This window comes from Diadema antillarum, unplaced genomic scaffold, assembly GCF_040938485.1.
Source record: "Diadema antillarum isolate AM-2024a unplaced genomic scaffold, OU_Dant_1.0 scf00000086, whole genome shotgun sequence".
Classification (NCBI taxonomy): Eukaryota; Metazoa; Echinodermata; class Echinoidea; order Diadematoida; family Diadematidae; genus Diadema; species Diadema antillarum.
Window position 1 is genome coordinate 2229441 of NW_027270975.1, and position 25881 is coordinate 2255321.

The window sequence follows — 25881 nt, forward strand, 5'->3', positions numbered from 1 at the left end:
GACTATGCCGATGGCAACGATAAATCGATATTCCTCTCATGTGTGTGTGTGTCTTGTATCGTGGTTCAAGTGAGATGCTGTAAACCGTGTGTGTATAGCTACCTCACTATCGATATCTCTCGCTCACCCGACAACCTAGCAACGATACACAATAGGCTAGCCGCATACACACACACATGCGAAGTGCACAGAGAGAGCTGGGGGAGAGATAACGAGCGTGAGGTGGGACAACTTTGCTGTAGAAACAAATAGCATACTTTTCCGGACGATAATATCAGGATACAGCCATGGATTACCGCCAGAAGTAATTTCATCCGTAGCTCTCAAACAAAATAAGTACATGCAGGTAAGTACATCTAAAATTTCCAGCAATAATGCTTCAATGCAATTATGCTTTGAAATATAATGTATGATGAAATCTGTGTCTACGCATAGCCATGATGTAGTCCCATTCGTATGTCTTTATGTGGTGTGTAGAATACGCTGTAGCTACACCGGCCGGCCGGCAAAGCAAAGGAGCTTACGTTACATTGTTATAGGTGCTAGTGTAGGTGTGCTTGCAAAAATTGTTACTACACTTGTATTATAATAACCTTGACTATTGCTTTGTCTGATAAACCTCCTTGATTATCAAGAAAAAGGGAGACATCTTTAAAAATGTAAATTTACTTTAGTGTACGTAGGCCTACCAACGCTAATCGTTAATCGTTGTTGACCATGCATAGTTTAGAGTCTAACGTTACTGTCTAGATCACATCACATCACATCACATCACATCTGATACGGAAGTAGAGGACTGGGGGATTCCTGTAGTATTCCGGTCTCAACATAATATAATCATCTTCAACGTTGTTGCTTTATGTGCGTTTAGGAGCAGAGGTTTTAAATTTTTCCCCCCTCCAATGTCTGTCTAATAAATCTTTGAAATTATTAATCGAGGAAGCTTCAACAACATTAGCAGGCAATCTGTTCCAGTCGGCAACTACTCTCTGGCTGAAAAATGTACTTCGCAGTTCTAATCTTGAACGTTTGGTGAAGAGCTTGTATCTATGACCTCTTGTTGATGAGTGGATGGCTGGTTCAAAAAACATGTCACCAGAAATCCCAACTTTCCATTGAGCAACTTATGAACAGTAATCATGTCGCCTCTTCGTCTCCTGTAGTATAATGAGTGCAGGTTGAGTTTTTCCAGGCGTTGTTCATATGACAAACATTTGAGTTCAGGAATCATACGAGTGGCTCTTCTCTGCACTCTTTCAACTTTGTCAGAGTCCATTTTATATCTCAAGTGCCATAAAATGTTGCCATACTCCAAATGAGGTCGAACCAATGATACGAACAAAATAGGAAGTATTTCCGTCGTCATTTGTGAGAATGTCCTGTGTATAATCCCAAGTGTTTGATTTGCCTTTTGGACAGCTGCTGAGACATGTTGATGGAAATTTAATTCTTCATCTATTATAATGCCAAGGTCCTTTTCCTGCTTGGTTGCTTCCAACTTACACTATTCGTTCTGTAGTTTTCCCTTGGGTTATTTTTTCCAATATGAAGAATCTTACATTTACTAACTTTGAAATCAAGTTGCCATCTTTTACTCCATTCATCAGCATGATTTAGGTCAGTTTGAAGCGATTCCTGTTTCGGGGCTGTACTGACATCACCGATGATTTTGGTGTCGTCGGCAAACATAAATACTGAGTTATTCATTATATTTGGCAAATCATTCATAAAAATAACAAAAAGGACCGGTCCGAGTACACTTCCTTGCGGAATTCCACTGCTAACTTGACTCCAGTCTGAACTTTCACCATTTATCACGACTCTTTGTTCCCTTCCAGTTGTGAATGCTTTGATCCATGAATACAGTTTTCCATCAATGCCATAAGATAGCATTTTTTTCAAAAGCCTCTCATGAGGAACAGAGTCAAAGGCTTTACAAAAGTCTAAATATACTATATCAATAGGAAACCCAGTATCAAGTTTCTGAGTTATTTCCTCCATTGCACAAATCTAGTTATACTCTATCTAACAAGTTAGTCATAGATAGAAATCTACCACTAGCACTTCCAGAGTTGAGTTCTAACGTTAGTTTTAGTAATGGCATTGTATTGCAGTTTTGGCATATTGGCCATTGCCAAAATGCATTGCATGAGTCGTGATGAGACGTGTCAATTCATTTCATGCTTCTACAAACGTGTAGCTACGTACAACTTGTACAAGCGTAGTCTACAAGTTGTTCTTGGATTAAGAATGTTCATCTAACGTTAAGCATAAATTATGCTATTATATAACTGTACTTATCGACTTAAATATAACATTAAGGCATAATCATGATATAGTCCCCGCCGCTGCGTGTCCGTACTAAATAAAACCCTACCTAACCCTATACCCTAACCCTAAACGCACGGGTGCACGCGCACTGTGGTGGGGATCTAGGTGGGGACTATATCACGATAATGCCAACGTTAATAGGTGTAAATAGTGAGATTTTTGTTTTGTTTTGTTTTTTTATTTATGTGTGTGTTGTTGTTTTTATTTTTTATTTAGACCTATTATTAGGCCCTACCTTACGACATTTACTTGAGTTTATTTCTAGAGAAGGGGGAGTAGGGCTATGCTTGTGGGTATACAAATTTGGACCACCCACTAACTTTAGTCTTTACTGTAACAGTTAGACCTATGTAACATGGATTACCATTAAGTTGCCACTACCTAAAGTCGCCTGACATTCACGTCGCATGTAACGCATGCCGTGATCAGAGATCATCTGGGGCGACGGATTTTCATCGCTCTCAAAAGACATTCCTAATTCACCTTTTTTCCTCCTTGAAAACAAATGATTGTAATTCAATTTCAAATGTATTTCACCATATGTAACAGGTGACAAAACCATTTTAATGCAAGAATGTTTTTGATTTCAAATGGATTTCAGGTGACAAATTAACAAAGTTTTTCAAATACGATGATGCTCAATGCATCCTTCATTGAAGTTTGTGTATAACACATGCACTAATAATACATGGCGCGCTATGGGCGACAAACTAATACATGCCTATCGTTGGTTCACCAACCCGGGAGTGCATAGGAAATACATGGAAGTGGCTACAAAGCAGTAATTGACGTTAAATCCTAAGCTTCTGGACGTGGTCAAATATTGGCAAGTGAAGGGAGTTGAAACCTTGATGCTGTTTTTTTTTGTTTTTTTGCTTATTTCTCTTTCTTCTTCCGGCTACTGCAAGCAAACTCCACTGCTGTTGGGACATTTTATAAATATCAGGTTGAGGCGGCAGGTGCAAAGCTGGCCAGCACTATGTCTTACTGTCCAGCAGTGGGTTAAAGGTCAGCCCACGAATCAAAGAAATATCATCTTGTATGTCACCTAGCATATAAAATATAGACGGATAGGGCGGGTGTTACATAATTTTTTTTTACCACTCGCCCTGTCGTGGTCAGGCATGCAGATTTTCAAATTGTTGCAGAACACTTGACCGAAAAGGAAGTCCAAAATTAAAAATATGGGCAGCTGACAGGTTTCAAGGTGTTTCCATCCAAGTTTAATCAACATGGAGGAGATGCCACTGGTTCTTCTTGAATCATTGCAGACAAATCTGGTTGCTCTACATTGCACTGCCTCCATGGGTCGTACACTGAGGCACAGTCTTCCAGCATTGGACATGAAGTTTTGTACCTTTTTTTTAACCTTTCCTTTATAGTTCCTAGAATCAGGACATTTAGGTCTGTGTTTTTACCTAGACCTATTCACATAGAAGGGTCTATTTGTCAAGATTCATGCACATGTAACCTACACGTCTTTCAAGTGTAAAGCAAGGATGATGTAGGGAAATCAGGTATTGAAACACACAAAATTTAGATGCTGATCTAGGTGTAAAGGGAAGTGGATAGCGGGTTATTGTATACAAATGATGCACAGGATAGAGTGCGTTAGTGTAGGCGTATAGTGCACTCGAGGGTATTTACAATTGTGAAACATACAAATCATAAAAATTAATGTCTAATTAATGTCTAATTTTCAAAAAGTAAATCATTTTTTAAGTGATTCATGTTTACAACTAACAAGAAGGCAAGTAATTCTATTTCGAATTCACACAAGAAATTTAATTATGATTATTTCATTCTAGTACTTCATGCAAGGTCTCAACAATATACAGTGAAACCCCGTTATAACGAGTTCGGTTATAACGAGGAACCGCTTATAAAGAGGTGATCGCGTCAGTCCCGTTTTCCCTTGCGTGTAAACCTATGGCAGAACGAATCGGTTATAACGAGGACAATTTCGGTGCATCATGATAAAGAAAAACATAAGCAATTTGATCGGATATAACGAGGTTCCATTTCTTGACTAAATTGCCGCTTTCAAACACGCGACAAACGAAACATTGAAAACCAAATTCACGCTATCCACGCCTTTTTCGCGTTTTGCAGAGTACTGTTCCTTTCATATTTTCTTCTAAACCACGCGATAAGACACAGGAATGCCTTCCGATGTTCCTACTGATTTATTAAACATAATCATTCGATTTTCTTTTTCGCCAGATACGCGTGCGTGATATTAGGTCAGACCACAGCGCAACAAGAAAAAAACAAAGGATAACGCATTCAAAAGCTTTTCATGTAGCGACACTTGTGTGCAACTCATCATTGTATCCTTTTCATTTTTAGTTCCGACTTCCAGTTCTTTTGCTGGTTAACATGAGTGAGGCTTCGCCTCGTGCATGTTGCACTACATTGTAAATACCCGAGAGTGAGCTACGCCTCCACTAACGCCACGAAATAATCCTGTTCATCATTTGTTTTATAAAATGGGTCGAAAATTCGAAAACTAGCAGCATTTTTCAGCGTTTTTCACGTACCTTTGTGGGTCAGGACGTCCGAAGATGTTCACCCCAAACATTTACGCACGTCGCACTCGGAAATCCCGCACATACAGTATAAGTATGAATGATGGGGGGTTGGGTTTCCGGACACTTAAGTTCCCGCATGAAAACTTACTTATTTTTATAGAATATGCACCCTTTACCTTAAAGACTTGATATAGACTCCTCATATAGGCCTACTAGACAACATACTCTGAAAACGGCGTGAGAATTAACCTGCTAAATCGTTGGATTTGCCCTTCAAAGTGACTCCATAGCCACGCGTCCGGTCCCACAACGCTTGGTCTACTGTACTGTACGAAGTGTACGTAAGTAGAGTATACGTACGCCGGCCACACATGTTATGCATGCACAAGGGAAGAAAGGCCAGCCGGCCGGCAACCCGAACTAGAAGTTGTTTGGCAATAGGATTTAACACGCAGTGCAATGGGACTAGAATAAAGGAAGCACACGTAACTCATTTCAGCGCTTCCTATTGGCTACATTCTTGAACCCATTTTATAAAATACGATACTACTACTAGAGCAAACACCATGCCGTTTGATGTACCTTGTACAATGTCCAACATTTTATGAACAGAAGAAACAAAGTTACATGTACAGACTATACATGTGTATTGTATATGTTTGTTGCACTTCAGAAAGACTTTGACCATAATATTATATGATGCATTTCTTCTCTTTATTTGTCTTGTTTTCAGGTAATCTTAAAGGAAACCAAGTTTTAAAAGTGAAAGGAACAGACAGCAGTAAAATCCACCAGCATGGCTAGTCAGGTTGCCCAACCAGGAGACCTGGCTCTCAGACCAGGGACAGGAATAATGTTCACACCTCGACAGATTCTAAAAACTGCCCAAACTGTCAGATCGGCAAGCAGGCTCTCACGCAGGTCATTTGACATGGGAATGACACCTTCAGCTAGAGGTTCGTTACATTTTTGCTACATGAATTACATCCTTTTGTATTCATGAGTCGGGACACTTTTCTCTAATCCATGTGTTTTCCACTAAGGAAGGATCCTCTCTTCAATAGTTTATTACAAAAATTAGTACAGAATGCCATAGATATACCATATGCTGGTAAATAATCCCTTACCTGAGTTTATTTAACATTTCCATCAGGATGTATGGAAATCAATTCACATTTCATTTTGTGTATAATTTGTTTTCCAAAAATGTGGGGAAATTAGGTGATAATAAAATGTATGCAGAAGTTCTGTGATGACAAGAAATAATTTGTTAAATTGAGAATGATTTAAAAGTGTGAGCTACAGTAATTGTAATCTGTGGTAATAGAAGTCATTTTACACAACTTGTACCAGAATTGTGACTGATTCAGTCTGATGCATTAGATTGTACCTACAGTATATATGTGTTTTTAAATAGGTGTCATCAGTCACACTTCTGTCTCATTTCGTATGATATCATTCTCTCTTCTTGCGATGTTCAGCCCTTGCAGCCAGTCCAAGCGCCAGTCCACCCCTCCCAACAGCCTCCTTGGATGCCAAGCTCAGTACCATAGAAGTTGAACAAATTCTGAGAGAAAGGATCAGGAAACTCTATACAGATCTCAAGCAGGTACAAATCCTTAATGATGTTCTCATCAAATGCATTGTTGGGTATTTATTTTGCAGCATGCTAGGTGCTCTCTGAGTGTATCCAGTCCCACTGGTGTTCTGTTAGTGGTCAATGTCCCATTGGTATTGTATATTCTCTCACATTTTGTTCTCAGTTTGTGATTTCATTATTACATAACACACTAGAGTACAAGCAATGTTTTTTGCAGAATCAATGGTCAAATTTACCCTACTTCCCCATCCCCTTGAAATTTGTGCCATAATATGAACAAAATGCAGAAAAATTATCGTTCTAGTAAGCTCATTCCATGAATGCCAAACACATGATCTTGATTGGCTATGATGATGAAAAAAAAAAAAGGTGCTTAAAAGATTTGAGCCAGCAGCAAGTATTGTAATTGAGTCACAGATTGAGCCCCTTTATAAGTAGGCCTAAGTGCATTACTGGAAAGTACTCATTTGTCTAGCATATCACACACATCACAATATTAAGCACATTCTCACTCTTCCTCCTCCAGGCATGTCAGAATTATGACATCGACCAGAGCCTTTCCATCACCAAGGGTGAACTGCGCCGGGTTCTGGACACGTTCTGTCTCCCCATGACCACTGAGCAATTCAACTCCATCATGGCCAAAGTCCCAACAAATACTAATGGGACAGTCAACTACTGCCTGTTTCTTGACCGGTTTGCAAACAGTGGTGGGATGTCTCGCGAGTCTTGGAAAATGGGCTCTGGACACAAGTAAGTTGGGGTTGTTACTATCGCCATTGCAGATTACAACTGTCAACCAGGAAATGATATCTTTTTTAATTACATTTCCATGTTGTTATCCATTAAGAAAATTGTCCATCAGAATGTTGCATTTCCTACCACGAAATGGCATTTCATGTTTAGTAAAATCCCAAACAGCCAGTGTTGGCCATTGAAATAGAAATCCAAAATTTGCCAAAATTTTTCATAAAATATTCTTGTGTGATTCAGGCATCTGCCAATTACACTGGGGTGCCAGGATGAATTCAGAATGTTACCATTACATCATGACCATTGACTGAAGATACCATTTCTTTTGATTCTAGTTCTCTAATGATTACCCACATTTGTAGCACTTTGTCTTGGCCTTGCGTCTAATGAGAAGTGTAGATCACTATACACAAGAAAAATGTTATATCTTCTTGCTTTTAGGTATGTCTTCCACTCACTTTCTTCTCTTGGATGTTTTATGCTCATGATAGATACAGCTACACCAAGTCTCCACAAGACATGGGTATCGATGTCCTTGAGAGACAACTTCGAGACAAAGTGGCCATGAACTTGAAGAATTTCATCAAGGCGCTCCGCCTGTTTGACTACAACCGGGATGGCAACGTCCAGAAGCATGAAATGAGAAAGGTGATTGAGAACTACTGCTTCAGAATGACTGATGAGCAGTACGATCGGTGAGTATGGAGGGGTAATGCGTGATCCTACTCAGAATGATGGCAGTGATTGTGCACTGCCTGTACATTTCAGGGGAAGGTACATATATATCTGTACTTGAATCAAATGATACATGTATGCTCTTCTCACTGGCTGCATTTGAGCGCTCAAAAGCAAACCAATCCAATGTGTACCGTATCATACTATGCCAGGTTTGGAGCGTTCGAGCGCTTTGTGGAGAAAGTGTACCACATGACTTAATATTAGAAGGGGTCACACATTTTGTACCAACAGGGTTGTGCACCTGGTGCATTTACACTACTTACAGGTATCCCAAACAAAGAGAATCAGCTCTTTGCATTATGACTTATGTATGTGCATGTTACGCACATTTTTCTCATGCCAACTTGTGGTACAGTTCTGGTACACTTTTGCAGCACATCAGGAATTGTTACGCTTTTGGCTCAGTATAGTACAGTTAGGTACATATCAGGAGTGTTTGAGCACTCATCTGGTTTGGGTATAGTATGGTATAGTACACTTTTGGAGAGTACTTGAATGCACCCTTAGATCTATCTATGTTAAATGTATTTGAAAAAATTTGCCTGGAGACATTGCAGTCCTAAGTTGATAGAAGTACTTCATTGAATTGGGGATTAGAATATGCAGACAACATTTATGCTGTTCAGTGATTTCAAGATTGTTGCTTAATGAAGTGTATTGTCATGACACCGGCATGTACCTGTATACACTCTCACCATATTCGGTCATCATTTGTCTCTCAGACTGTGGTCCCGCTATGATTTCCATCACACTGGGACGGTCAACTACCATGAGTTCCTGCAGAGACTTGGCGTCAATGTACAGAAGCAAAGCAAGGCCTTCCCGGAGCATGGCAAATTTGGTAAGCACACCTACAGTCTCTGTCCTCGAACATCTACTCTTCAAGTCAGTCAGATTAATTCGTCAGTGGTAGTTCATTGTGACTAGTTTTTGTTCACAGAGCATGATACAGACATTACATGTGAAATGCAACATGCACATCGTTGGTCAGTAATGTATCTCTTTAGATTTAATAGGAAGTTTAGTTTTAATGTTTTTATCAAATTTCAGTTGTACCACTGATTCACCATAAGAGATATATAGGAAAGCATGATGATGCATATCCCAGGCTAGATACAACCTGTGTGTCCTCATTTACTTCTATGATTTATGTCTTGTAAAACAAGTTGAAGAGCAAAGTCATATTTCCTTTCCATCAAAAGTCATCAGCATCATTTCAACAGTGTCTTATAAATCTTTAACATCTATACGTGCAAACTAGGAGCAGAAATTTATATTAACATTTCTGTACTTGAATGTCTGGCTCCATTTGCAGCACAAAGTGTGGCCCAACGCCAGGAGGATCGCGCCAGGCAAATGGAACAGATGGCCATTGTCAACAGGAGTGATGATCTGGTCAGGGGCATGAGCTATAAACAGATAGAGGCAGAATTCCGTGCACGGGTAGGTGGTCCTTTCTATTTTTTTTTGAGCCTGAGAAAACTAGCTTGAAAATGGATTTGACAATGTGTCTTTGAAATTAACATCAGATAAGCCTCAGCATCCAATCATGAGATGGATTTAAGTACCAAAGCTGCTGAATGCAGAAAGATAAGTTCATTATTTTAAGAATAAGGACAGTTTTGTTCTCTGTGTTGTATAAAAAGATCAAAATGTTGATTTATGTGATGTGCATTTTGTGCTAGAATCTATAATGCTTTTGAAAGACAACTCTGATTCAATCCCGAAATGCATCATTGGTGAACAATGATCTGCATTTTTCCCCATGTGTGATGTTTCTTTAACACAAATTTCTTTTGAAAATTGATGTTTTGTTGTTGTTTTTTTTCAGTGTTTAGTAATCCTTGCAATCTCAATGTTGTGTATATTCCCCTTATTTTATAATCTGCCCATGCTTAAGTTGAAGAGTGACTCATGGATGAGCTGATTATGACTTCATATTATTGTTTATCATTAAACCAGATGAAGAACAACTATGTGAACATCAAGAAGGCCTTCATGGCCTTTGACAAGCGCCAAGACGGCTTCATCATGCTGGATGACCTGAAGAGCGTCTTGATCCACTTCACTCTACCCATGTCGGACCAACTCTTTGCCCAGCTCATGGACAGGTAAAGCCATTTCTCCCAGGATGCATCAAAGATATATGCACTAACAACAGGAGAGAATGAACTTGATTTACCCAACAAAGGGTGAAAATTCATCTAGTTGTCAGCTAATTCTAATTTATTGGTGCACATATGCTTTAAACATTTGTAATCAACATGGAAATTTGCAAGAGAACCATTTTGATGTGATTCACTATACAAATTAATACATTACTGAGTTGAACAATTCTTATCCAACAGAGGGCATTTATATGCAAATGTGATTAACATTTTCAGGCTTATTGTATGAAGAAGTAGCCGAGGCATCCACTTTGACAATGTACAAGCATGGCTGTGATTTCATGACAGTGATTACATCCTGTGAAATTTCCTATGATCATATGTAGAATGTATCCATGCTGAGAGAGAAAATACACACACAAAAAAACAGAATCATTGGTTAAACCGACTATTACGACTCAATCCCTGTTTGAGAAAGATTACAAGTGCATTTGTATTGCCTGTAGGTGTGCAATGTAAAGCATTTGTGATTCATCATGTGTATTCATCTATATCTTCAAATCAGATGATAAGTCGGTTTGATATGCAAAATAATTGGATGTGCTGCGCCTCTTCACCATGTGTCTGTTGCATTTTCTGTATAATTTCTCATGACAGGATTGGCTTCAAGGCTTCACACAAGATTCCCTGGGAACATTTCTTGGAGAAGTTCATGGACCCGAGGATAGAAGGCAACGGGCAGACCATCCCTATCAAGTGGAACCACAAGTGAGTGGCTGATTGTAAAGCTGATCTTGGAAGCAGCAGTGGGGGTGGCTCCCCCCCCCCCCCCCCACCCTACTATTTTTGCATCCATACATTAGTATATAAATGACGCACAGGTCTGAGTGCGTCAGTTAGAATTGTGTGCATAAGGTAACTATGGAATGCTTAACCCTCGAGGCGAAGCCGAGTGGGTTTAGGCTAAATTCCATTGTTACCGCATGCACACTATATTCCGACTGACGCACGAAAAGACATGTGCGTCATCTGATTTATAGAATGGGTAATTTTCTTGCCAAAAACCCATTTTTCTATCGTGTTACTCGATGACAAAATTACTGGATGCATTTCCTTTTGGCTTGGCAGAGACGAGAGCTCGAAAACCATGCATCAGTAAGTACTGATGCATGGTTGTTTTAGCTAATAGGTGTCTCGTACTGAGTGCGCGAATCTTTGTTACAAGTACGCGTACTCTTGCTACAAGTGCGCGATAACATGTTTACCACTTTGACTCAGCGTGCGGCCAGTAAAAATCAACACATAGCTCTCGACCAATGAGATCGCAGGATTCTCGCTACCCATTCTATAAAATACATAGTACAATACATAGGGTGTCACCACTTTGGCCCCCCCCCCCCCCTTTTTTTTTTAAACCCCGGAAGTGGCACTAGAAAAACAAAAATAGAATGAAACCTTTGAGCGCGGTTATGCCTTTGTTTTTGCACTGAAGACCTTTTTTTTTTTAGCTTGTTAGCTTATGAAACCCGGAAGTGGGCCCCCCACTTTTGAAAACGTAGCACTGGCCATGTTTAAGCTACCATATAACTCCCATAGTGTCCCCAAAAGATGATGATGTAGCTGTAACCCCTATTCCCAGAGCATCAGAATCAGGGAAGGGGTATGGGGGCAGGAGGAAAGCAAGGATAGCATTGTAGTTTCAGATGATCAGTCACATTTGAAGGAATGCCACTAATGATCTCATCATATAACATTCCTATGCTTTAGCTGCTTTAGTGTGTCTTGATGGAATATACGATGACAAAATAACTGTCCAAGCATGATGCAGTTTATACAGAATTGATCATATTGCTTTACGTGGTACTAACTCTTGTGAATTGTATGGGATATTTTGGGATGTGAGCAAAGAAGGCTATCTTACATTTCGCCTTTACTACAGTTTTGTATTTAATAAAGAATTAGTACTTTCTACTACATGTACTTGGCAGTGGGAGCATCACATGTACTCTTCAATCTGCAGTTGTAATATCCAAATGAAGAGCAATTGCAGCTATGTTACTTTTTACAGGGGGGCATTGATACTGTCTAAATTCTTTGACCTATGCTTCTTATAATATGAAGTTGATGGCTCATGAACAGTTACATTTGGGCATAGCAATGTCAAGAAACTTTTTTTTCAATGTTAACTTTTTACATTATTATGAATGCAAGTGATTGGCTGATTCCTGTTTCCAATCCCATGTGATTTCCAGAGTGAACCCAATCAGAGAAGGTGACAGTGATATGGATCCAGCAGAGATCATGAAGCTGCTCCACAAACATGTGACTAACATGTACCCATCCATCAAGGAGGCTTTCCTTGCCTTTGACCAGGTGAGTGAAATTGTCTAGTGTATGCTCACACACATCCCATATGCTTCATGATTTTGTTATGGTGCATTTTAGCAGGGTAAACAGTTTGCTATATCTAGTCGGTCAAGTTCTAGGAATTAAAAAAAAAAAAATGAAATGAGCAAATGATGTTGGAATCCGGCAAATTGGCCTCTTATCCCATCCAGTCCTCAATGTGAAGAAAATAGAAAATTTTGTCATCTTCCATTTCTCGACACAACATTGCACAAGGATGGAACATGAAGTTCTTTTCTGTGTTGACCTTGTGCTTTTAGAAGATATACAGTTGAACCTCTCGTATCCGGACAAGTCGGGAGCGGGGCTCATCCGGATAAGGGATTTGGCCGGATACGGGAGACTCAATGCTTTATACATGTACATATACATACACATGTACTGATGTAGCCCATTGTAGTACCACATGTAGTAATGTGTATACAGCAACCTTTTCATTGTTACACTCAGTAACAGACCCCAAAATAGAGGTTCGTGTTTGCAAGAATGAAATCATTTTCTTTTATAAATTCTTGGGATGATTTACCTAAATAATTATTAGGAAATGTATTAAGTAGATCTTGAAAATAAACAGTACGAGTTGACGAATCTACGCTTCAAAATTCGATCATCACGGCTCGGCAAAGTCGACTGTAGGTCGCCATTGTTAGATGGTCTCCCTCTCTCTCTTTGTGTGTGTATTGTGTGTGAACAATTTTTGAGTGTCCAATATTAATATCATTCGTTGCTCAGCCAATGACTCGAAACAATGCATGTCTATCTAGTCATGTCGACGGCTGTGTATGGACCTATATGTGGCAATGCGATATGAGAGGACTCGAGCGCATAATCTGTCCATGTTCTTGCGATGATTTAGGGATGTTTGGGGATGTTAAAATGTCTGAAGGTAAGCAATTTGGAAGGAAATTTGATGTAATGTATGTTAATCATGTTGGAAGTAATATGTAATTCATGCGTGTTTGTGTAGGAGTTCTCAAGGAGTTGGGAATCCCCCTTTTCTCCCGTAATTAAAAAAAAAAAAATCACGGAGAGATTGCATCCAGATAAAGGGAGGCCGGATAAGAGAGGTTCAACTGTACCTTCTGGAAGAGTATGACACAAATTTCTTACATTAAGGCATTGTTGTCCCTTACCAGCCATCAATTCTAACTCTCTATACTATTTTAGCAATCCATTCACAAACCTAGGATACTGTTTGATAGAAATCTTTTCAAAATGTACATTTTCCAACATTCTTAGGCAACTCTCTAATCATGAATTTGTGAATTAATGCTTTTGTCACTCCAATGACAGCTTCATTTACGTATTACCTGCCTTACACAGCTGTAGTTGTCTTTGAATTGTAATTAATGAATTTACTTATGCTAGGAAACTGATATTATAACTATGCTTGAAGGGAAGCTTCATATCGGTTAGAAGAGAAAGTACTGTGTAATGTGTAAATTTATGATATGGTATGCTGGATTTTTTTAACTCTTGTTTTCTCCCACCCTAGAATCGAGATGGAAAGGTGACACGAAAGGAGCTGAGAAAGATCATGGATAAATTCACCTTACGACTCAACGATGACCAGTTCAGGGTTATTGTGGAGAGGCTTGACCCTGAGAAGAGCAACAGAATTGACTACCATGACTTTTTGGATCAGTTTGAAGTCAGGGAGACAGAGGTTTGTGACATGAACGAGCTCCATATTTGCTGTTAGGCCAGAATTTGTAGCTGGCAGCCGCTACTAGTCAATATGGCCTGCAAGTTGTAAAGTTGGTAGTCTGAATAATAGACTAAAACATGAGTGAGAGGGATGGACACTGCTCATATACTCGTAGAATAAGAATATGATGTGATAGACGGCATGCACATGTTATCTCATCCGGTTCATTTCTACAGGGTTTTTTTTTAGCAGTCTGTACATGCTACACTAATATAAGACTGAAAACCTTTGAGAAATTCATAATCGCCTTTGGTAAAATTGTGGCATTTCACAAATTAGCCAAACTCAGATGAATCTATGGTTTAGCTGCCAAGTAATACCTTTCTAGGACTGCATGCCTTTGTCTTGTTCTTCAACAGCTTAGCGCTTGAATATTTCACTTCCGCAAACCGCCATATTATAAATTTACAAAAGCCTTTCATTTAGTTTTGCTCAGTAAAGAAAAAGTATGTATGGAGGTCTGATCACTTGATTATTGTTGGTCAGACAGGTGACAATATCAGAAATAAATGATTATTGATATGAGTTTTATAACAGGCAGTTTTCACATTTGATTTTGACTCTTTGATGCTCCGTTACAGGAGGGCCACAAGTGGCTGGATTCGGAGCACCGTTGGAACAGCGTGGCCCCAGCCAACCTGGCATGGGAGACCATAGAGGACATTCTGCGTGAGAAGATAGAGGAACACTGGAAATCAATCAGCACCATGTACCGCCAGGCAGACCCGGCTGCCACGGGGGCCATCTCCCGGCCCCAGCTCAAGAAGATTCTCAGCAAGTGTGTCCTGCCTGTAGCAGATGACCACCTGGATGCGTAAGTGTCCATCGTTATATCTGTTGGTCTTGGAATTTTTATTACGTATTCCTAATTCTTCCCCATGCTGCAGCAATTTTAGTGCCCCATGATCAAGATGAGTCAGTGTTGTAATCACTACTCTGTTGCAAGTGTTAAAGAGTTAGGATGCTAGCTGTTATCCATTACTTTTGTCAGACGACTTTGTACCAAATACCAGTGTTTACTTAGTAATATCTGCCCAGCAGATCATTCCTTACATAAGTTTTCAGATAAAGTGGAAGCTTGATAATGCCTATTATGATTGCTGATATTTGTACATGAGGTACAGGTAACATGTCGGTTTGCAATGACAACACATGCTGTCTATTCAAGTGTATGAGGGAAATGCACAGCCTGTGAATAGTATTAATGCCAGAACAACGTGCATACTGCATGCAGTGGTTAGGAGTGTGAAATATAATGGAGCTAATTTGCTTCCTGAGGTAAACAACAATGTTTCCATGCCTTTCATCTGTAGAATGTGGCAGCGGTGTGAGGAGACGGGTGGGAAGATCATGTTTGCTGAGTTCTTGCGGATGTTGAAAGTGGACGTGTCGCCTGGAGACCTGGTGGGGACCAGCACACATATCCAGGTCATCAGTGACCTCACAGAACAGCAGAGACAAATAGACATTGACAGCAGGTAAGAGTCTGCTTCAACTCAAACAAATGTAGATGAATGTGGCCTAACCTGTCTTGATCATAATCAGCTGCATACAGGATTCTCTTCGAAATTCAGCAGGGAAGAGTCTGCTTCAGCTGAAACAAATACAGGTGAATTTTGCCTATTATCCTGTCTTAGTATCATAGTATTTGATGATAAGTGCTCGATCCTTACCAGTGCTGTGATGCGCTTCCTCAAATGCAGCATTCTGTCGTCAAACTTGACATCAACAAGCAAGGCTCAACCCCAACTTTTTCTTTTGGTGGCCCAAGTGGCCACCAGCACATATCTTTCTTAAAGAGTGGTGGCCAGGTATCTATTTTTGCCACCAAGCCATCACTAATGTCAAGCCCTGACTAGATTATGTCTTTTAATAAGAATATAACAAATGTTTGTCCGTGTGTGCACAGACATTAGCTTTTATTATGCCTCCGCCACGAAGTGGTGCTGGAGGCATTATGTTTTCGGGTTGTCCGTCCGTCCGTCCGTACGTACGTCCGTCCGCATTCGTTTACGCGATAACTTGAGTAATATTGACTGGAATTTTACCAAACTTGGTCCAAGTATAAAGTATGATAGGGCAATTACTTGATTAGATTTTGGGTGAAATCTGCCAAAGGTCAAAGGTCAAGGTCAAATCATTAAATTGTATCTGTTTACGCGATAACTCAAGACTGGATTCAGCAAATTTCACCAAACTTTGTCTGAGGATAATGTATAATGGGACAATTACTTGATTAGTTTTTGAGTGAAATTGGACAGAGGTCAAAGGTCAAAGATCAAGGTCAAATCCTAAAATTTATCTGTTTACGTGATAACTCAAAACTGGATGAAGCAGCTTTCACCAAACTTGGTCCAAGGATAATGTATGATGGGGTAATTAGGTAAGTAGATTTTAGTGACATTGGCAAGAGATCAAAGGTCAAAAGGTCAAGGTCAAATGCTAAAAACGTTGCTATTTCCCCATATCCGTGCAATGCCCGAAGGTATTTTCTTGAAACTTAGTGTAGACATATACTACTGCGTAAAGATTCTCCAGAGAGAGTTTCATGTCATAAGGTCAAAGGTCAAAAGGTCAAAGGTTAGGTGAATATGTCACAATTTCACTTTTCTCGCAAATGGTTCAATGTGTCTTTATGGAACTTGGTACATACACATGTACTGACTGGCAGGGATTTTCTAGGGAATGTAGGGGTCATGGTTCAATAGTCAGGGGGTCAAAAGTCAAGGTCAACTCCTCAAAATTTTACTATTTCCCTCATATACTATTACATGCAATGCTTGCATTATTATTCTTAAAACTAAAACTTGAAATACATATATTTCCTAATGGAGATTCTCTGGGAAATTTCCAGCCAGAAGGTCAAAGGTCAAAGGTTAAGGGTCAAAGGCCAGGTTTAAATGCAAAAAGATATAAATATATATTTTATACTGTAATTACACTCTTTCTTCATACCTTAAAAATTACTCAGTGCATAAACTGTTAAAAGGGTCGGTCAGAAGTCAAATGAAAATTCGTGATTCCCCAAATACAGGTACTGGTACCTGCACTATTAGACTATTGTAGCAAACCCAGTTCAAGGAAAGTGAACATTCAAGATATTTCTGACAGACCTGTCATTTCAATATTTTGTCAGTTTTGTGAAACTGTCAACACATTGTGAAGACATCGTACCATACACCTATTTGGAGAATCATGCATTATGGCGGAGGCATCAGTCGCCATAGCGACATTTGTAGTTTGCTAATACTATTGCCATTCTACCTTCCCCAGATTGCACCAGATCCAGGTCAATGCCCTGAGCCGGACCACCCTTATGAGTGCCGATGAGGTCATCTTGAAACTGAAGGACCGCATGTCCCAGAAGTCCAGCAAAGTGCGGGCCAATTTCCTCAGATACTGCAAGGACAGACGAGGCAAGCTGACCAAGCGAGAGTTCAGACAGGTTAGTTTGTAAGATACAATTATAAGGCAGCTGTCACTAGATATTCTGCTACTTGTGTGTGAATATGCATATTGTCTGTTGTTTGTGTTTGACCTGCTTTGTGTCTTGCTTGTATTTGATTTGATTTGTTATACATTGTATAGGTCTGTATAAATTGACACCATAATCTATGTGAGATACTTGTTATCAAGAGGTTTTCATGCCCCCAAATGTTATCATTTGCATCTGCCTTTCAAGTGTGCCATAGACATACTTACGTTGATCGTGTGAACATGCCATAATTATGCACTGTAGGAGGTCAGATGTATTAACCGTGATTCATTTATTACAATGTTGTTTTGGGGTGTTTTTTTTAACAGTTTCTCTTTTGCAAACTCTCCCTTGCAGTCTGTGTTATGATTTCTTCTTCATCTTGCTCTAGTTCTTTCCATTCTTGCAAGATTTTTGCTGAACAGGTGTTAAACTTACCACCAGTGTTATGGCAGCATATTTGTCTTCAAAGATTTATATTTGCCAGTGAATTTCACTGTATCCTCACCTGTTTGCATACCATTTTAATTTGTGTTCTAATGAAAACTTGAATAAATTCTGAATCCTGATGTATGTCAATATGACTACAATAAAATTCTTGATGTATACCATCAGGTGATCCAAAGCTTTGGGATGTACATGGACGATGAACAGTTTGCCTTGCTGTGCCAGCGCCTAGGCTTTGACCAGGGCTCCCTCACATACACAGACTTCATTGAGCAGTTTGAAGACCCCCGCATTGGTGGGCCCGGTGAGGAGATCACCAGGTCACCAAACCATTGGTGGAAGAGTCTAGAGGCCAAGAACATGTCTGCCATGGATATGATGAAACAGCTGGGTGACAAGATGAGACAGGCATTTGGGGTAAGTATCTTGGAGGTGATGTGTCAGTTTGATAGCATTAAGAGTGCAAGATATGGATACCACGTGTGACATATTTTATAACCTGGGTTCTTCCCCTTTACAAGGACATCTCTAAAATTCTTACCTTTCTTAATTAAGTTAATGTCATGGAACAATGCAATGACTGTTTTACAGTATATGTTACCTATTACTATACCCATTGTTTTGCATCACAAACTGTGACACAGAATTTAGAAGAAAAAAAATTCCCATCACTCTAAATCTTGGTTTGCTTTATTCCAGGATTTGCGATCAGCCTTCTATAAGATGGACGATGACCACGATGGCGCTGTTCGCCGGCAGGACTTCCAGCGCCTCATCGACAAGCTCATGTTCATCACCACTGATGAAGAGTTCAACAAACTTATGTCAGAGCTGGGCATCACCAAGAACACTAGACTCAACTACCAGGAGTTCCTAGACTTGTTTGAGGTTCGGGATTCAGAGGAGGGCCATAAGTGGTTGAACTCAGATCACAGGTTTGTTGCAGTTGTTTTGAATACTCTGTGCTTTTACTGAGGATCATTAGTTGAATGCAAAATGTCGTATTTTGAACTCATTAGTGCAATGCAATAGTCACTCACACAAGAAGAGAAGCCCTTGTAGGCTTTCCACACATCAAACTTCACAATATGCATAATATATCTTTGCAGGGTAATGGAAATGTCGACATCTTTTCCCTGTTGCAGCCAAATTAATCCAGTGTTGCATCGTCTTTTAGATGTTGACATAATAAGTGCATTTGAACACCTGCTGTAAGAAAAATTGTTTTATGTTAAGAATTCCTGCTATTTTAATGCATGTCATATGTCAAGTTAAAAGAAAACATACAAAAATAATGATCTTTTTATGTGGCCATTTGCTCAGGTGGAACACCACAATTGATCCCGCCCAGCTGGCAGCAGAGCAGGTACATGAGATCCTGGCAGCCAAGGCCCAGCGGCAGTACCATGACTTGGCTAAGGCCTTCCGCTCCATCGACAAGAATGGTCACGGCGTCATCATCAAGAAAGAACTGAGAGACCTCCTCTACACCTTCATGCTCCCCATGACCAAGGATGAATTTGCCAAGCTGTGGGCCATGTAAGTTGGACTGGGATGCTGGTGTGCATATCATTATTTGCGAGTTACTAGTAAATGATAAAAGACCACAGCAATTTGAACCCATGAAAGCCTCCTTACAGGAAAGGGAGAATCTGCTACTAGTATCATCAAATAAACAACATGTAACTATAGAGCAACATGCCTATGATTCACAAATCCATTTCTTTCTTTCTTCTTCTTCCTTTTTTTTTTCATTGTCATGTTGGAGTTGGAAGCAAATGAGATAAGACCAACCATCCTCCCCAGACCAACTATCCTTTGCACTACGATACTGTTGTAAAGCAATCAGTGCAAAACTGCTGCAAAGTCTAATACTCTTTCTGGACAGGTCACTTGAAATGTCTCAAGTACACACAATTTGAGTCCTGTATTGGACAGAGTTGCAAATATGTGCTTTGTACGCTGAAAACAGTCAAAGCTGTATAACAAATTTTGTGTTAACAGAATTCCATTCATGTGCAAATTCTAAGAATACTGGGTCTTTTTTTATCAGCTATCATAATACTGTAGAAAATAAATTGATACAGTGTGGTTTTATTTCTGTACTTTTGCCATGTTTTGTCTCAGTGTATTCCAATACAATATTTTGATAATCATGTTCATCTGGAATCATATCATTTCTTCAATCCATGTTGTCTGTATTCACAACTTCATCTTCACTTTGTCTTTGCTTCATTTGCAGCTATGACCCACAAAGTAAGGGTTACATTGACCACCAGCACTTCCTGAAGATGATGGGCAAGGAATTCGCCCCAGGAGATGATGCTGGAGTCAGTAAACGCATCGTTGAAGAGTCAGCAGACACCATTGAGAGCCATCATCAAAACCAACTTGACAAGCAGTAAGTGGGACTAACACACATATCCCTTATCACTTGTCTTGACTTACCTTCTTTGTGTTGTATCTCTTTTCTGATTTGGCTTGTGAAATTCTTGTCAACTTCAAGGAGTCCATCTGTTCTTAGGCAACCAACTCCTCTCTAGGGTAGCAGAGTAGAAGAAATGTATCAGAAATCATTCAGAACATATCCTGAAATTGAGGCAAAAATCAGCACTGCTCCAGCGTACCATCTTTAATCACAGACTCAACACATACAACAACAAAAAATAAAATAAACCACTATAAAATAATTTTGCTGAGAAATTGGAACGAGGACTTCAGCCTCATTTACTTTGCTACGGTTGATGTGATGAGGTTTGAATACAAAGAATCAGTGCTAGGCAGGTTGCGTGCTGTATCTTGAACTTACTCCTAACTTTGTCTTTTTCTTCACATCCCCTCCTACCCCCCAAGGATCAACATCACCATCAATCAGGCCTCCAAGGGAACCTTCATCTCGGTGGAGAAGCTCCTGCAGGACCTCAAGGACCGGATGCGGGACAAGTACGGCACCTTCCAGGAGGCCTTTGCCATGCTGGACAAGAGCAAGTCTGGCCGCATCACGGTCACCGAGCTCCAGGACGTCCTCCTCAGCCACAACTACCTGGTGGATGATGCCACTCTGCATGAATTCTTACATCGGTGAGTTGGCTACACTCCGTCTTCATCAGAGGAACTCCTTCAGAGGCACTCCTTCTTCATCAGAGGCTCTGTGTTCTTAATAGCAGGAAATTTACCCCAAATGTATATCAGAATTCAGTGAATCCAGAAATATCAGTAGAATACATAAGTGAAGTTTATAAACATTGTTTCACACCTGTGACATCACTAACTGTTGTTGCCTTTCTTATCCATCGATGACAGCATACGGATTTAACCAAACTTTTCGGGATTCATAATTTTGGAATAAATTATCTAATTTTCCTCAAACAGCACTGATATATTTACAACTGATATTTCTGCTTTTACTGTACCAACGTACATTTATTTTGGGGTAAGTTACCCTCAAAGAGTCACAATTGATTACAAATGTTACCCCCACACCCATTCTCCATGTCATGGCACTGTTTTATTTACATGTCAAAGTGCTTATGTCTCATGTCATTTAAAATTCCTGTTCTACCTCATTCCTCCTCTATCTATCATTCCATCTATTGAATCCTATCTTTCAGCTCTTCCATTTCTAGTACCTTTATCTTTCTAGATAACCATGATTTTGCTTTTCATCTCCTCATTGCTCAAAATTTGGCCATTTTATTCTATCCCAATTTACTGTATTATGCATAATTTGCTTGTGCTACAAATATGAAGCTCTAGCTCGAATATTTGTTGGATTGGACAGGGTCAACTTCATTCTATCCCAGTTCACTGTGCATTATCTTAATTATGCTACAAATGTGCATCTTTAGCTAGTATTATGATTGGATTAAACAGGGGCAAATTTGTTATGAGCCATGTGATACATATAACATGCTTCTCATGTATGTAATTGGACTGTGTGTATGGATTTACAGCAGCTATCCAGTACTTATTTTCAGATCAATACGCAGATGGTCATTGGTCATCACTGATAATGTATCATATTTTCAAGTTTTCTTTTTCTGCATCACCTTGTGTAAAATCACACATAATGGTTGCAATTTCCTTGAATTCAGTCGGGATTCTGTCTTATGTCAGTTTGTTTTACAGTTTTTGCTGCAGTGTAACTTTGATTTTTGTAAAGCAAATGATGTAATTGTTCACATCTCCTGTTTCAAATACAATCACAGAATTGGACTGCCGACCAGCAAGAGTACCCTCAACTATAATGACTTCCTGAAAGCATTTGACGAGGGTCGCGAGGAGCGCTACCAAAGGAAGAACGTCCCCGAAGTGAGGCCAGAGTCCTTCTCCCAGCTCTCATCGGACAAGGCTCTCCGAAAGCTGAGGAAGATTGTGCAGCAGAGTGTACCAGTGCTGCAAGCTGTAAGTATTGTCGCAACGTGGTGATTACGCACATCAATCTTTTCAAGTGAATCATTCTCGAAGAACCATGGTAATATGAGTTTGTGTCACATATGAGATAAGTTGTGAATATACAGTAATTATCTTGGGCTTGCTCAGTAGGTTGAGATCATTTATTGTCATAGAAATCGAAATTGTCAGATTGCAGAATTAAATACCTCTCAATTGTGACTTGTCATCCTTTAGAAAGATATGACAAATTTGAAGACCTGTTAGCCAGACATTGGTTAGACTGTGATTCTAAAAACTTTGAAGTTTGTACTCTCTAGTTTGTACTCTCTTTTCTAGGACAGATGCTTTTACATTTTACTGTATCACCAGGAGACTGAATGCAACAACCAGTTGGTGGTGTAATAAACATGTATGCATTCTTAAATGAAAAGCATACATACAGATTACACTTATAATTACAAGCATGGATTTAATGCTAGCATTTTGCTATCTACGTAGCTGCTTGTAGAAAAGTTGCAAATATTTGCTCATGCCATTCGATGACTAGAATAGAAGCTGTAAGGTCTCATTCTAAATTCTTTCTTGCCAGGCATTTGGAGCTTTTGATAAGGACAAGCGAGGGCGCCTCAGCCCCGGTGACTTCCGCCGTGTCCTGGACCACTTCTGTTTCAAGATGACTGATAAGCAGTTCAAAGGACTGATGGCCAAGCTGAGGGTGAACTCTGACCTCAGTGTCAGTTACCCAGCATTCCTGGAAGAATTTTCCGCCAATGAGCAAGAGGTAACTACAGAGCATTGTAGTAAAGGAATATCCAATCTTATAGCCCTGAATTGTGAATATTTTGAGTGAAGAGAAGAACATCGAAGTAGTAAAGTCTGCTGATCAAAGAAATCTGAGTCTGACATAGTGTTTCATGAACCCTAGATAGCAGTGGCATATTTCAGAAGAATATTGTTCCCAAAATTAGCAAATTTTGCCAGTTTTAATACCCTTGATAAGTGTGGCATTAGCATCGTTGTCTTGATGCAAAGACCCAGACCTACACAGAAATACCCAGACAAGACTAGTATAAGTGTGTGTTTGTTTCCAGTATATGTCAGAATAGTTCAATGAAACAAAGTAGGCTTGTGATTTCTACAAAGTGACTGTGGTCTAATTCATCTTGTGCAGCTTGCGCAAAATTGGATCGAGTCAGTGCAGAAGAGCGAGAGCCAGTCTTCGCTTGGTGACCGCATGAGCTCCCCAACGATGGAGGACATCAAACAGGACCTGCAGCAGGCCGTCAAGGCCCGCTTCTACAAGTTTGCCGAGCGCTTCTCTGACCTGGACTACGCAAACATTGGTGTCGTGGCCAAAGATGACTTCCGGGATGTTCTGAATGAGTTGGCCTTTAGGATGAGTAGTGAACATGTAAGTCTACAGCTTGTTCTGGAGTACAAACCAATTTAATTTATTTTGCACTACCCAGTGTACAAACAGTAAAAGTCAAGTAGCATAACCTGCCAACAACTGTCCTCAGAATTTATATGTGAAATGCTTGTCTCTGGCCTTAACAGTCAGAAATAAAGATGATTCCCCCCCCCCCCCCATTTTTTTAAAGACCAAATAAGGGGGAGGGACTGCAGCTCCCCCGCCTCCATGGCCCCTGTGACTTATTGTAAATTTCAAAGGCATCTTCAAGCAGCCAAAACGTACTTGTTACTGACAGTCTGTGATGAATTTTCCCTGTATTCAAGTGCACTTTTCTGTAAACTAATCATTTCCTGTTCATATTCACCTAACCTACTTAAAAAGTATGCCATTGTTATGAAGAAGACAGTGATTAGAGAATCTTAGACAAGGGTGTTCAATTTCGTTCATTTCAGTTCAACAGCCTCTGGTCCAGCTTTGACCTAAATTCCTATGGTAATCTGGACTACCGTGCCTTCCTGAAGGAGTTTTCCGAGGACAACGGGGACTCGTTTGACCTGGGTGACTCCAGTCCCCCCGGGAAGGGCCCAAGAGCAGGATCTGTGCTGAGGGGAGCAGCCACACCCCAGATACCAATGACTCCACTCAGCCGAATGGTGAGTGTGAGGATGAATGGTCATTAACCCATAGCTATGTAGACATTAGTTAAGCAATTGATGCAAAGGTCTTCAAAATTTGCCATCTGCAGATAAACAAGCTTGAATACCATCACGTCATAGGTCGTTATGTTCAGATTATGTGTTCAAGTTATTCTAGGTTTTTAAGTCAAAATGTCACACTAAATCGTTACAAAATTAAAGAATAAAATTACCTGAAGTTTACCTGAAGTGTGTGCATTTCTAATGAACATTTTTCATACGCCCATAGTGTTGTTACTAAACTGAGCATGCTACTTTCATTTGCTTCTCTGCTTATAGTCATACACACCAGGTGGACGAAGGTCAGCGACCCCATTGGTCAATGCCGAGAATCTTGAGCAGCGTCTAAAGAAACAGATCCAGAGGAACTGGCAAGAGATCCACCGGCTGTGCAAATTCCATGACATGGATGGCAACGGTCAAATTGAGGTTGACACTTTCAGAGGTAGGGGATCACAGCAGAGCTGTTTGGTCTTTTAATTTTTGTTTGCATATGCTACCAGACAAAAAATATGCAAACTTTTCTTCTTTGAGCATAGAGTTGCTCATGCCTTAACTTAACTACATTTATGTTTTAGATTACAGTGCATTTTGGAATTCAAATTAATATGGTGTGGTGAGAAAGGGATTAATTTTGATTCGGATTGATATTTCATTTCTCTGGATGGGAATGAAAGTGGTACAGGGCATGAACTGAATCTGTCTGTGATCTGCTTATTTTCAGAGTGGGCCATACACAAACTATTCTGTAGGAAAAAATTCCAAAGACACATTGTCAGCTTCTTGTAAACAAATGTGATTTCTAGGTTCAAGATTTGTTGGCTTTCACATTGCATATACTGATGATGAGGAATTCAAAATATGATGACCCTAGTAGGTCTCTGCAACATAACAAAGCAAAACTATGTTTACTCATTACCTGACTTTAAGCTAATGTAGGGTAATTTCAATTATTTGTAATGCGTATATTCATTTGTTAACAGTGAATTCTCTGAGACTTGTCTCGATTGAATATAACTACTGTAAAAGTGGAAATTTTCGCGGTGTTGTAATTTTCGCGCATTTCGCGCAACCCGAAACTAGCGCGAAAATAAAAGCACGCGAATATTTTTGCTTGCCATATGTTCTTGTACTTACTGTCTTGATTCCGCAGAATTAAAAACACGCGAAACTCTTCTCACCGGGCCAAGCGCGAAAAATTAGTCACGCGAAAATATCCACATTTACAGTAATTTCTGGTCACTATATTATGTATGCGATCACATGAAGGCATGATGCTC

The 25881-nt window shown here is 39.8% G+C and overlaps 1 protein-coding gene across 1 annotated transcript in view; it reads left to right on the forward strand.

The window, feature by feature from the left end:
- The first annotated feature begins 226 nt into the window (after positions 1 to 226).
- LOC139717966 (EF-hand calcium-binding domain-containing protein 6-like) overlaps positions 227 to 25881 on the forward strand; it is a 28725-nt gene continuing 3070 nt past the window's right edge. The window contains exons 1-24 of the mRNA XM_071629451.1: positions 227 to 346; positions 5596 to 5818; positions 6344 to 6471; positions 6989 to 7215; positions 7707 to 7910; positions 8676 to 8794; positions 9269 to 9396; positions 9916 to 10064; positions 10719 to 10829; positions 12314 to 12434; positions 13963 to 14133; positions 14757 to 14989; positions 15489 to 15653; positions 17449 to 17620; positions 18266 to 18514; positions 18797 to 19032; positions 19421 to 19636; positions 20340 to 20498; positions 20951 to 21178; positions 22306 to 22501; positions 23082 to 23273; positions 23664 to 23903; positions 24359 to 24559; positions 24881 to 25046. Coding sequence (XP_071485552.1) covers positions 5659 to 5818; positions 6344 to 6471; positions 6989 to 7215; positions 7707 to 7910; positions 8676 to 8794; positions 9269 to 9396; positions 9916 to 10064; positions 10719 to 10829; positions 12314 to 12434; positions 13963 to 14133; positions 14757 to 14989; positions 15489 to 15653; positions 17449 to 17620; positions 18266 to 18514; positions 18797 to 19032; positions 19421 to 19636; positions 20340 to 20498; positions 20951 to 21178; positions 22306 to 22501; positions 23082 to 23273; positions 23664 to 23903; positions 24359 to 24559; positions 24881 to 25046 — 4171 coding nt within the window. The 5' untranslated portion in view covers positions 227 to 346; positions 5596 to 5658. The remainder of the gene's footprint in view (positions 347 to 5595; positions 5819 to 6343; positions 6472 to 6988; positions 7216 to 7706; positions 7911 to 8675; positions 8795 to 9268; positions 9397 to 9915; positions 10065 to 10718; positions 10830 to 12313; positions 12435 to 13962; positions 14134 to 14756; positions 14990 to 15488; positions 15654 to 17448; positions 17621 to 18265; positions 18515 to 18796; positions 19033 to 19420; positions 19637 to 20339; positions 20499 to 20950; positions 21179 to 22305; positions 22502 to 23081; positions 23274 to 23663; positions 23904 to 24358; positions 24560 to 24880; positions 25047 to 25881) is intronic.